General features: G+C 33.2%; 1 protein-coding gene across 2 annotated transcripts; it reads left to right on the plus strand.

Moving 5' to 3' along the window:
- The first annotated feature begins 1,073 nt into the window (after positions 1–1,073).
- Positions 1,074–13,003, plus strand: LOC121124035 (uncharacterized). Of its 2 annotated transcripts, XR_005866185.2 has the most exons (4): positions 1,074–2,040; positions 2,098–2,438; positions 12,171–12,739; positions 12,806–13,003. XR_005866185.2 is itself a non-coding variant. In XM_040719134.2 (3 exons), the coding sequence occupies exons 1-3, from the start codon at positions 1,201–1,203 to the stop codon at positions 12,394–12,396; spliced, it is 1,407 nt and encodes a 468-aa protein (XP_040575068.1). In that variant the 5' UTR covers positions 1,086–1,200; the 3' UTR covers positions 12,397–13,003. The 2 variants fall into 2 exon arrangements, 1 of the variants encoding a protein (XP_040575068.1); XM_040719134.2 differs by having other exon boundaries at positions 1,086–2,040; positions 12,171–13,003.
- Positions 13,004–14,407: the final 1,404 nt, after the last annotated feature.

The following is a 14,407-nucleotide window of genomic DNA, read 5'->3' on the forward strand; positions in this document are numbered from 1 at the left end:
CATTGTCAGCCCAGTAGTCTTACAGATATCAAGGTATCTGATTTGTCCTCGATTAATAAATAAATAGGCCGTAACTCCGTTCATCCTTCGTGAATCTCCGAAAGTTCCGAGTATAGTTTTTCCAATGGGACGAAATTATTCTGAATAAATGTGTTTTGTTTGTATATTACGTAGGATTTTAAAAGAATGATATGACGACGACATTTGGTTCAAGGACTACACAAAGAGGGCGCAGATTTCCTCTTGGAGCCCTTTATGTATAAGAAATTGTACTTCTCGGATTTAGCCCACAAAGTTGTATAAGAAAAACTACAAAATCTCGAGATGTCCTCCGAATATGACAGCCCTGGGTCATTATTGTGTGCCTCTGTGTCGGGTGTACAGCCAAGGACGCAGATAATTCCATAGATAATAATTTTAGAGAGCTTAAATTGACGTTAACAGATCCAATGTCATGCTAGAATTTTAAATTAGTGTATTTTATCCAAATCGGCTTATTCGGATATATTCCGGAAAAACCACATTTTCAAGATTTTTATTTTTTGGACAACAGAAATGTGGCCTCCTAAATACCTGGATCTGAACCCCTTGGACTATTATGTATGGAGAGGAAGTACAATAAGCGGGGAAAATACCACTATAAACTCCTTCGGGGCTTCCATTCTCGAAGAAGTGGCCACAATGTACAAGGAATTCTTCATCAATGCATGTATCAGGTACGGGAGCAAAGATTTGTAAATTACTGAATTATTTGGGGCAAAAAATTTTATTTTACAATATCTGGATTTAAAATCCCCACCCTGTATATATTACTATGTAAATGAAAAAAAAAACAAGAATTGTCAACATTTTCCCTCGGAATTTTAAATAGAAATATGTACATTTTTTGTTCAGGCATCTTCGTATATCAATATCTGGTTATCGTTCTTACTGAGTCCGTACAATGTGTACGTACATGTGTTTCTTTAATAACAAAAAAAAATGGACGATGAAGACCCTCATATCTCCCTCCCTCCCATTTCAAGTATGTACTGCATAAATGGCTTGCCTGAAACAGCGTGCGCGTTCGTCCGAAGTTGTAGTAGTACTATATTTATTTTTGAATCAAGGGACATTTTTGACGACTACTTTATTTGATAATCAGAAGTAGAGTGACCTCATGAAGATTTGGAGATCCTGTCTACGGAATGAATTGATGGAATGAGAAAAGTCTCTGTTCCAGGGCCCCAAATTCCCACCTATACTGGGGGCAGCAGTAGCAATGGACTTAAATCCCTTAAAAACCAATCCTCTTTTGATTTGTCCCATCGGAAAATATCAGGTGGTGGGATTCCTCCTCTGTGCACAAATCGTGTGAGAGAAAAACGCATCTCAATTATTGTATCTGGACCTGACCCCAATCGCCGCATATCCTCCTCATCCGCAAATAAACCTCACACCCTTCTTGCTCTACAACAACGCTATGCATCCTCATTCGACGCCTCAGAATTTCGTCGAACATATATTGAGTCTCACTTTAATGAAACTGAAGTAACAACGATCAGGAATAATCAGAGTTCCTCCAATCTTGCCCGAGATCTTCGAGAATCAAGTGTTTACTCCACTCGGAAACCCCTGTTTCAGCCCTCTCTTGAAGCCTCTTCCAAGTTCAAAAAGAAACTGCGAACAAAAACCGAGGAAACACAGTCAACCCTCTTGGATATTGTAAGCAAACTCAATTTTGAAGTCCATGAGCTCAAGTCTCGTACTGAAGAGTATCTTGAGAGGGAGGATGATGAATCCAGCTGCAAAAATGGGGTTGAAGAAAGTGATACTCAAGGTATGAGTAGAATGGGTAATGAAGATAAGAGTGAAATCAACTCCAATCTACGACTTTTTTGTCTCACAACCTTTAAAATCCTCACCCTTGTAAACGAATGCTACGAGCTAGTTAAATCCATTCAGAGCCAATCATCAGCACCCTCTTCATTAAACACATCATCCCTCCTCTCTCAGGGCACGCTCCTCTCAGAATCCTTTCGAAATCATGACTTTGGAAAGGTGAGGAATCATCCCGGAATAAAAAGAAAAATATAATATGTATCTAACTTCTTACAGGACATTTCTGTCTCGTATTTTGGCTTGGATTGGAAGGAATTAACAGATTTAGTCCATGAAATAGAGGGCCATGTACGCTCCCTATATATTTCCTCGCGTAAAAGCTCATTGGAACATTTTAGCCACTATTACAGACATCACGTACGAAAAACTTCTAATGGAGGTCAGAGTATTTCCAATAGCACGGATCTACCCGAAAATCCCGGTAGTAATAATAAAAGCCTCCCATCCCTTTGTGTGTCTATTTGTAAGGATTTGAGGAAGGTCCGTGATGACGTACTCTCGCATACGGAGGCAGTACTGCGAGGACGGTTGAGTCCAGTTAACAAACAAATTATTTGGTGAGTTTCTATTTTGTTTATTATATAGAATGGTTTGAATGTTTTTGTTATTCATGCCTCATTCTCTCTATCGTTTTATTTCCATCTGCAGAGGGGGGCAGAAGCTCTTAATAAGGAATAAGATGTTATTCTTTCTTCCTTTTCTTTTGATATCAAAAATAGTTACAATGGGGGAGAGGTACACTCTCTTATTAATAAGTCTCTTGTAATTTCTTATCGTCTGTTAAGATCTTTTAAAAACTATTTTTTTCTCCTTCAAAAATATAACGTTATTCGTTTTATGAAGATAATAATGAGTAAAAATTGATGATGTAGAAGGAAATAATAACAAAAAAAAAAACGAAGAAAGAACAAAAAATGTTTAATAGCCATTATTACAGAAAATATAATTAAGAACGGTTTAACGGAACTGTACAATAAAAAAATATATATTGACTAATGAACTGTTAAAGACTAACAACTCTGGAGAGGAAGGAAAAGTTAAAAAAAAATGTCATTAACTTTTTACATTAATTAAACTTTTATAATAGTACATTATAAATATGCGGTCCGTCAATATAAAAACAATCTTAAACAAAAAGCCAGAAATGGAAAACATCTCAATGCATTCATTTTTATACCCCAATATTTCATTGACGTATTTGATTCAATTATGGGATTATTATTCAAATTTCTGGGATGATTTAAAATGCCCAAGAATTTAAGACATAGTTGTAAATGTTTAATTGATGTACGCGACTTATATTGGTTCCGATTTGGCCACTTTTGAATAAAATCCATCACTTTCTAATTATTTTATTATGACAATACATCTTGACTAGTTTAAGTGCAATTTGCAACGCCTCCAAAGGGTTAATAAGACTAATTCGTTGATAGAAGGTATTGAAAAATACATATGGTGTGCGTCAACATAAAAAAAATCCTGTACAAAAAAAATATATCAATGTATACTTTTTTTATTAATATATACAAACAGCCCAATATTTAATAGACGTATTCGACTCAGTTATAAGATTATTATCTATCAAATTTCTGCAATGTGTCGAATATTTCAATATATAAAAGCATAAGCAATAAGTTACAAAAAAAAACACTGACAAATGAGCCTAAAATAAGCTGGTAGTTAGACAATTCTTCCCATCTATTGAGAATTGTTCAAAGTTTGAAAGGAATTGGTTATGATTTAAATAATCCCCGTTTAGAAATTTGATTGGAGAAAAACTTCAACAGCTGATAGCAAAATACAGTGTATATGTTTGATGTAGAAAGGTATTAAGGGACAAATAGTTTTGATTACCAAGCTTTAATTCCATTAGGTATAACACCAGACATTAAATTATTGATGTTTTTAGTTCATTTAGATCTATTAATATTAGTTATTTTGTATAAATTTACTAGTATTGAAGCCTTGAACTCTATATGTGTCACAGAATATCTACTTATCAATTATTTATTTTCACCAGAACAAGCCAAAGAGCGCTTCATTAATATATCTAATAGAGTTGGATTGAATTATTATTTGAACTTGGTAAAAAATAAATCGAATTTATTTTTATCTCTTTTACCCGAATTCACATTTGCATATTTAAGTTAATTAAAATTAGTTACTGTTGGCTCGGTCTAAAACACCTGGTAAGACTGTAATCCTATCAGTCCGGTCCTCATAAAAAAATTGAGTCTTAGGACCAGTCCTTATCGGTGTTGTATGGTAACTACAACAGCTGAAATTACTATGTCCTTTTAGCTTTTCAAAATAACCTCTTTCAATAGACAAGATAGCTTAACCTTAAAGTAGGAGGTTTGTGACTCGAACTTATTATTACAGATTCTCATTATCACTGATTATTTTCTTCGTTGTTCTATTTTTCCATACTAGCTATGAGTGAAGAATATCTATAAAATAGATAGGACAATACGACCGAAGTATCGGTTCTTAGTACAGTTAAATGGTAAAAAAGATCGACTGATAAAAAGAAGACTGAGGGAGTCCGATTAACTAATCAGTCCTAGGACTGATCTAACACTAAAATTAGTTAAAAAAACACTATAGTAAACTAAAAGCAAATAAAATAAAACAAACTAGAATGGGCACTCAATAGAGCTCAATACCTCCTTCTAAAAATTTAATAGTTTTTTTAGTATGACCATAAAGAATCTTTGTACCAAGTTTTATCAAAATCGAACTGTAACTTTTGCCGTAATCCTGGTAACAAGCAAACAAACAGAGGTAAAGGTCGCAGGCAAACGTCATTAATTTGAAATTTTAGAGACGTTTCCTCAAACGGATGATGTGCAGTCTTTTTAAAAAATCTCCTTTCTTAGTCTATATTTCCTGGACTCTCTCAAGAAAGTATTATTCAGTAAACTTAATAACTTTATATTTTTTTATTTATTGGCCATGAGGTATGCGGTAAAAGAGTATTTGACCACCTTTATATCTTTTATTTGCATGTTTTTCCTTCTTGCATGTATTTTATTTTTTTAAATGGAGAACTGGTTCTTCCCGATCGTCGCTTTTATTTTTATCAACTGTTAATCTAAAAGGAGCGTCCATGCTTCTTGTAATTCCAATATATCAAAAACCCTCGACGTGAGCTCACTAGCAACTTCAGTTTTGATCCATTCAGAAAAACATGCAATTAATCATCTATTTTTCTGCAACTAAAGAGGAAGACTTTGTCTTTTACACCCTTCCCAGAAAAATAATTGGTGGGAAGTTTTCTGCTGTTTATGTGGAATTGAACAGTTCTACACTCCATCTCCCTAACATTTCTCAAGGATCTGTAAATAGGCTTGTTATTTCCTATATCCATACATTTTATTTTATTTTTTAAATTTTGTTGGTTGTTAAATATGTAGACATCACACCCTGTATATATGAAACAAAAAAATAAGTTGTGAATTTATCATATTCCTTGCACCTTCTGCATTACAATGTATATTATATTTTTGAGTGACAGCTAATGTATTACGTGAAGAGAGGATTAAAGAGGCCTCTCTTAAATCATTTTGAGTAGTAAAACTTTTAAAATAAAAATGACCTTTGGTATATGTAAGGTTTCCAATATTTCATGAAGATTTATCCATTATGATAGGATTCAGCATTCTGAAAAGTGTTCTGATTTTTTCATCTTCAAAGGTCAACTATATGTATTTGACTCATGGGTTTCTAGTTACAACAGCCATTGTTTTTTAATACGTATTTTAACCGTCAACGTAAAAACAAGCTAAATTGATTTTTCTCAAAATTTTGTATGGATTACACTTGTATTCAATTTCCATCAACAAATTATTCTTATTGACCCTTTGAATGTTTCGCAAATTGCACTTGACACATTGATCGTCAATTTAATAGAATAGGTGCACGAGAGCTGCATTGCCACTAAGGGCAGCTACATTAATGATGAAGAGAGCTGAGGCACACATATGTTTAAAGTATTATTTTTTTGGAGATTCTATTGTTAATTTATAAATTATATCTTGTTGAAGTTTAATTCATTATTACTTGAAATAATAAAGTCTAAAGCGTGTATCGGATTACAATAATAATAAGTAATACTTAACATGGATCCCGAAGCTCTCAATAAATTATCCCCATAGCAAAAGTCTGAAATTATACGATCCGTCAAAACGCAGGCCGCCCTCGCCAACATAGAAAATACTTCCACGCAAGTGACAGACAATTGCCTTCCTAATGCATCAGCTCCCCCTCGACTTTTCTATCTTCATCCAAACAAAAGTGTCTCTCCATGTGCTTGGACCGCTTCATGGACTCTTTCAATGTTGTATCACGAGCTTCCACAAATAAACTCAAAAATGAAGCCTCCTTTCAGATACTTTTAAATTGAAATAATTAATTAGTACACTTGTATTTCGGACACTTTATAGTACCTATAGTTTCGAAACACACGTATTACCATTTTCTTTAACGACTTTAAGTTTCTAAATTACATTCTGTCCAAAAAGTAAGGGGATTGGTTAATTTAAATTGCCCACACTGAAGACATTTAAAATCATTTTTTTTTCTAGGTTTGCAGCACTGCCTATGATGCCAAGTTTAAGAGTGATCTGTAAACCAGTTTGATTGCAACAGCTGGATAAGTCAGTCTATCTCACTAGTGCCCCACGATTTTTACAATGAACAAAATTATTGAACAAAGAGTTTACCTTAAATTTTGTTTTGCGAACAAAATTTTATAAGCTCACGCGTTAAAAATATTAGAAAAAGCTGTTGGTGAATCAGTTTTATCAAGAACTCGTGAATATGAGTGGTATCAAGCGTTCAAGGAGAGCCGTGAGCTCAAGTCTCAAAAGACTCTTTTATATCTTCAGCCTGCTGCATCATGAATTCGTTCCAATGAGACAAACGGTCAATAAGGACTACTATTTGAGCGTACTAAGGCGTTTGTGGGAGAAAATCCGTCAAAAACAGCCAGAATTAGGGAATAAGAATTCCCCTAGATTTTACACAACGATAATGCGCCATTGCACAGAGCCACGATTGTGAGGGAATTCAAAGCCAAACACGCAATAAATACCATCGATCAACCATCATATTCATCTGATTTAGCTCCGTGTGGCATTTTTTTGTTCCTCAAACTTTAATTGCAACTCTGTGACACCTTTTTTGAGTCTATTGAATCCATTAAACAAAATTCGTGGAAGGAACTAAAAGCTATGCCCAAAAAGTGCCGATAAAAAATATTTCAAGGACTGGAAAAAACGTTGGCATATGCGTATTACATCCAATGGAGATTACTTCTTAGCGCGACAGAATAAATTTAAATGAGTTAATAGGAAATTTTTGTTTTATTTAACAATTCCGGAATTTTTTTATCATTATGTATAGCCAAACTTATTGGGTATCTTAACTCATACCACAAATTAGAATAAGAATCATATACATGCTTCAAATGTGTCTCTAAAACATTGAGTAGTATACGAATATCTCTGCGAATCGTAAATGAAATTTTGGAGATTTTGACGATTACCTCCTACATTCACCAACGCCGACAAAAGCCAGCATGTAGTCCAGGGTCGTTAAGGACAAGCAGCTCATCAACTGGATGAAGAACGATAACTTCATAATTCGGATCTTCACTGACAAGAATCTCTCGACGGGAGACCAAGCAAAGAATCTTCTTTTCTTGGCCTTCTATGCTGTAAAAGTCCCTCCTATCAATTTAATCAAATACACAGAAGCTACATACCCAAAGAAAAACTCAAAAGTGGTGTGAATACAATTTTGGCAAATTTATGGCACTGGTAAATGCAGCCTCCATCCTCACATTGACGGCAACCTACTTGAAAATGAGATCTGGGTCACCATAGAGAAGAGGGTTTGTGCTACCTCCCATGTGAATGTGGGTACCCTAAAGGATGGTTTGGATAAGGAGTATGCAGATAATACCTTTAGGGCAGGATTGAGACCATGGTGGAGGCTAAGAGGTCATCTTTGAGATTAATTTGTTTATATCAAGTCTCATTGTCTTACTGATCTTACTTGTCGACAATCTTCATAAAGTTGAGCTGGGAAAATTCATTCATGATTGTTAGGGACACACTGTACATACCAGGTTGTGCATTGAAATCTGAGCACCAACTAATTCAATAATAAATTAAGGTTGAGTGATTGAAATTAATTCATATTTGGATATAATAAAGCATAAATAATTAGTTACAATACAAAATAAACTTGAGCTCTCTGTACAAGTCGAGAAAATTACACTTGAGCGAGATACACGAATTTCCAGTTGGGTGTCTCCAGGACCAACGTCTACGCCGTCAGCAAGTCCTACACGTTAGAAAGGAATAAAAGTTCCTTCAAAAAGGCCAAACTGGACTCGGAAGAGTTTAAAAAGCAGCACAGGCCAATCCTTTCAAGTCCATGAGGGCCCATGCAAGAGATCTAGCGATTTCACACCAGTCTGTTCAGAGAGCTATCAAAAAAGTGTTTGGAAAGAGCTTTCTGAGGCTAGGGAGGATATTTTTCACACCAGCAATGAAATAAACCCATCTCATACGTTGCAAGACTGTTTTGAATGAGTCTTTTGAACTCTTTTTTGACACTTTTGCCCCCCCCTCCTCCCATCCATTATGACCACCCCCTAGACTACACCTTTTGGGTTTATATGGAGATGAAGACCTGCAGTGTCCGTCATGCAAACAACGGTGCCTCTAAAGCCACTTTTCAGCCGGCACTGAAACACCATAAGAGAGGACTACAAAGGAAGTCGCTTGCAATCCATAATTACCACTAAGGGCGGCTACATTAATGTTGAAGAGAGCTGAGGCACACATATGTTTAAAGTATTATTTTTTTGAAGATTCTATCGTTAATTTATAAATTATATCTTTTTGAAGTTTAAAATTTAAAATGTTCAGATTTTTAATGGAACACTCGGTATGAAGTAAAGAAGCATTGATTGGGATTTTCTCCTTTTCTTGAACTTTTTGTTCAATATTTCTAATATGTTGACACACCACATAGGTATGTAATATTCAGACGTCCTATCCTTTAAGAGTTCCCCTATTTTTAACGTTTCCGTGTTTCTACATATGTGAGGTAAACATCCGTTATGACGTTTATATTATACAATATAAATTACTTTTTACGTAGCTATAAATTAGTCTATCTTTGTTTTTTCCAATCGAAAAACGAAAAATTGTGTTAATTATAAATAAATGAGACCTTATAAGTATACTTAGAAAAGGTTGGGTTGTTATAAAAAAGATTCATATTAAAAATGTATTAAAAATCCAATTTATTTTTTTGTTAAATAACGATATATATATATATGTGATGAGCTAAGATAAAAACAATCTTGAACAAAAATCCAGAAAAGATGAAATGCTCAATTGATTATATTACATCATAATACAGCCCAATATTTCATAGACATATTTCGGTCAATAACCGACTTTGTATTTAAATTTCTGGGATGATTCAGAATACCTCAGAATTTAAGCTATGGTTAAAAACCTTCATTTGATTTAAGAGATTATGTTGACCCAGATATGGCCTTTTCAAATAAAACTTATCAATTTTTCATTCTTTTATTGTGACAATCCATTTTGGCTATTTATTTTTTTTTACTTTTTTCTTTTGCGGTGGCTCCAAAGGGTTTACAAGAATAATTTGTTGATAGAAATTGACAAACATTTGTCAAAGAATACAAATGTAATCTACAATCATTTTTGAGAGAAATCATTGTAGCTTGCTTTTGTGTTGACGTTCAACATATGTGTGTAAATTCAAGCTTTATGACGGGTATCTACCACAACTATTATACATGATAGTACCATAAAACTTATATCCGAAAACATCAATAATTATATGTGATGATTCAACATAAAAACAATTTCAAACAAAAATCACGAAAAAGAAAAAGTCCCAGTTTATTTTTAAACTTCAAATATACAACATAAGGCAACTATTGAATTGATATATTTTAGTCAATTATAGACTTATTATTCAAATTTTCTGGGATTCGTTAAGACACCCATGATTTTTAGTTATAGTATAAAACTGTTATTTGATACAAGAGACTTATATGGACTCTGATATGGCCCAACTCAATCATAAGATCAGTCAACTTTTTATTCTTTTATTGAGGCAATCTGTTGTGTCTAATATAAATACAATTTGCGACACGACCAAAGGTTTCATTACAATTATTTGTTAATAAAAATTAACTATAATTCGTTGAAATTGCAAATATAATCCACGCTCAATTTTGACAAAAATAATTATAGGTTTTTTTTTGTTTTTTTTGCCATGGTATGTATTTTTGTTGAAAGTCACAATTCTTTTATAAATGTTATCATAAACCATGTTGATACTGTGAAGCTTATTTACTATGGCTATATTGTATCCCATTAAACTTGAGCCATATATTAGATAACAGACAAATAATGTTGGAAGGCCATTATTTATTAAGTTAGTAATACACACGACCTTACCTCAAAACCTTTTACGTGAAGGATTGCCAAAAGGAAAATTGCCCGCAATTTTACAAAAATTTATTGTGATTCATCCACCAATTTGTCCAATCTAAGGATCTGTTGATATTTTTCCCATCTTTAGATGTGCGATGAGAAGATAACCTTCCCAGTCTCCCAATGGGCATCCCAGGGTGAATGATTTAGTGTATTATTACAGTTGAATCTCAAGACTTGCTTAAGACAAAATTCGATACTTCAAAGAACTGTAATATTGCATATCAAGGATACCCAACCCGTGTCCCGTGGGCTACATTGCGGCCACTTAATGTTTAATCGCAGCCCACTAATCATTCAAAATTGTCACAATATCATCAAAACGCATAGAACGTGCATAATTCTTACAAACATTGAAAAAGTATTTCTTAATTAAATAAAAGTTTTTTAAGGATTTATATTCTAAAAAAAGTCATTCGATCAAATAATGGAGCAGATCAAAAATTTTAACTTTTTCAAACATTTAAAAAACCAAACCAAAACCCCCAAAGAATAAATTTACATAATCCTGAGGATGCCCCTGAACAGGTTGCCAGATTTGCCTTTTTTGAAGCAGTTTGGACAAAAAAAATTGATTTGGCCTTTTTTTATGGTTGACTTAAATTTGAAATAATTTAATAATTTTGTTTTATGAAGGCATTTTTCATTAAATGTAATTTAATAGGTTCTGTGACCCATTAAAATATTTCAATTGTCAAATTCGGCCCATCATATTATTAGATTGAAAATTTCTGCTTTAGATAAACAGGTTGTGCAGTATAAACTCGAGGCTTCAATGCTGATTAGAACCACCACTGCAGCTTCAGGAACAATAAGGAATACCCCCTAATTTCCCTGTTCTTTTTTATGATGGCGGCTTCGACGCCCGCTATCTATGTTCAAAGGTTTTTTTTACAGTTCACGAAACTATCAACGGTTACTTACCTGGGTTAGTTCCATCTGTAGGTGGGACAGATTGGTATAATAATCACTAAATATACCGGGTTTAATTACTTTTTTTCATCCTGATTTTCAGCACTAATAGAGCGTTTTCACAGACGTCATAAATTGCATCATAGTTAAAAGCGGAAGCCATCTTGGGGACTCAAAGTTGATATTTTTGCTACATAAAAACATAAGCTTGTAATAAGTATTGATTAAACTACATCAAATGTCTTCAAGAATTAAAAAAAAAAGAGAATGAATAACTGCCTTGAATACTACTTGATGCCAACGATAAACATTTATATTTGAATATAATCAAAGTAATATGTACTGAAAATCTCCATGAAATGTCCAAGATTGTACAATATTTTTTTTTTTTTGATCGATTAGGGATGAAAAAATAGAAGAATAATTATAGAAAAATATATTGTAAGGATTAATTTTAATCCATAATATGGAAATAAAATTATATAACAATGTAATATCATAATTTAATACATTTTAGAGTCAAATACCGGATAGTAATACTAGGCAACAGAGGGATAGATTTTTGATAGACAGTAAGGTTTCAGTCCTTTTATTTATATTGGTCCCTTTTTGAAATCCAATATTTCACTATTTTTATTCATATTAATTTTTAAAAAAAGGTATTTTTCTTTACAAAAAATGGCCCACATCAACAATACTGACGTTACATGAAAACCCTTTAATTGTATTTCAAAATGTTGTGTTATTTAAAACATTATTATAATTTATTTCTTATTGAACTACGACAAATAAATAAATATTAATAAATGCCTTATATTTCAGTGAGGAGCAAAATCGATTCAGAGCTTATAACATGATATCTTCCTTCTTTTCCCATTCATCACCCTTGGAGCGAAAAGGCTCATTTACAGGAAGGATCATGAGTCTTTTCCACGGTCATGGCCAACAGAAAAAGAAACAGCCTCCTATGAACAACAACGTATGGAGTGAATGGTTCGAGGTGGCCGCCAATCAAACACAGCTCATTAAGAGAATTCAAGAAATTTGATAATGAATAGAAACAGAATGAGGAAGTCAGGGTCGTGACTGCGGGGGAGGAAGGGTAGTTTTTAGTTTTCTTAAAGCTTGTTGTCAAATTTATGAAAAGGAAAAAGTTTTTTACCAATTAAAATTGTGACGTTGTCATCTGTTGTTTCTATAAATTCGATCAAATTATCTCTCTTCCAAAAAAAGTTAAGTCAAAAATGTTTAACTAAAAAAATTATTTGGCAATTATAGACAAAAACAAAGAACATTTTGTTCAAACTGTCAAAGAATTGTTACAAAACCCTCACCTCCAATGAAGAATCCGTGTCACGACTCTGGAGGACGTGAAATTATTGATGGCATTGGTGAGTGAGTCTTGAGAAAGATTAAGACTCTGCATTTCTTATTATGAGGACCTTGACTATTTATAGGATCATCAGATGTATTTGAGCCTTTAGAACGTTGTAAACATGTGTGGCCCGACAAAACAAAAACAAGCTACAATCATTTTTCTCAAAATTGAGTGTGGATTATATTTGTATTATTCTTATAAACCCTTTGCGTGTGCCGCAATTTGTACTTAATGTATCCAAAATGCATCATCAAAATAAAATAATGAAAAAATGGTAGATTTATTTTGAAAACAAAAGATGTCTTAAAACGTCTTTGTTCCATAATTTTATCATAATTAACTCAAAAAAGATTCACACACAAAAAAACTTTTAAATAAATGGATGTGTTCTAAAGCACTGAAATGTGCTAATTTTGGTTCATTTTGTGGAGTGCGATCGAACAACAAACCAACTGACGAATTTATCAGTCAGATCAAGAAGGAATTCCAGGATTCAGTAATTGACCAAGTGGCGAAGTCTTGCTAGTGCATTTGGCCTTTTAAATTGTGGTTGGAGGTAGCTTAGTTGAATTAAATAAATTGAAATCCATCAAGCTTTCAAAATCTGGTTTTATTTTTTGAATTTGACCACTGGTTGGAGAGAAAATTAAATTTTAAAACAAAATCATTTTTGTGACAAAGATAACTTGCTCATTAACCCGTTTGGGTGTTCCACAATTTCTACTTTTTTTTGATAAGTTAGTTTTCAATCAAAAAGTCAATCAATTCGTTATATTAAATTTACTTAAACTTCTCTTCTCAAGGGAACTTGTCAAATAAAAAACAAAAATAACGATATCTTTTTTGAATTTGATTATCCCTCTTTTTCCTTTAAACAAAAAAGTGACATGGATCTTTTATTTGTACTCTCTTTTAGATGGAATTTTATCTCATGAAATTCCTTTCAAGGCTCAATTATAACAAAGTATGTTTTTTAAAACTTGAAAAAAATGTTAAAACTCTATTTTGTTTTTATTTGAAGTTTAATTAATTCCAAAACAACTTTTATATATTTTTAATTACTTTCAACTTCAATGAAACAGTATTGAAGAGATAAAAAAAACCTTCATAAGGATGACTTGTCTAGCTGTCAAGATAAACAATCCAGTCAAAGGAGCTGAGTCTCAATAGATCGTAGTGCGGTGGCCAAGAAAGATACTCCGGGCGGTACATTTATAAGTCTACGGAAGATTTGAGATGGACACTTCATTTGTAAAACACATGGACAAGGAGAAGCTAATGTAATCAAGAAATTAATGCAAGATTTTGAAACAAGAGTACATCTCGTTTTCTTTTGCTCCACCAAGTACAATGTACAGTGGCGTATCAAGATCAAATCCTGCCGTAGAGGCACAGAGTCATAATCTCACAGATGGTACCTTTGCAACACTGACGTATAAGTCTATTGGTGTATCAAATGTCCAAACCTGCCGTTCTTCTGGTACTGAGCAGGAATTCTATCACATCGACGAGTTATTACTAGTGATAGGACAGGTCATTGACCTAGCTACTGTATAAGTAAACTTGTATTATCCGAAAAGATCCGAACTGGATTGGGGTAATCAAACTTTTTAGGGATCTTTAAAAAGATCTGAGGGATTTTTCGAATCTTAAAAAGCTTATAGTTTTTCTTAATTCTAGT

This window comes from Lepeophtheirus salmonis, chromosome 9 (genome assembly GCF_016086655.4).
Source record: "Lepeophtheirus salmonis chromosome 9, UVic_Lsal_1.4, whole genome shotgun sequence".
NCBI classification, from domain to species: domain Eukaryota; kingdom Metazoa; phylum Arthropoda; class Copepoda; order Siphonostomatoida; family Caligidae; genus Lepeophtheirus; species Lepeophtheirus salmonis.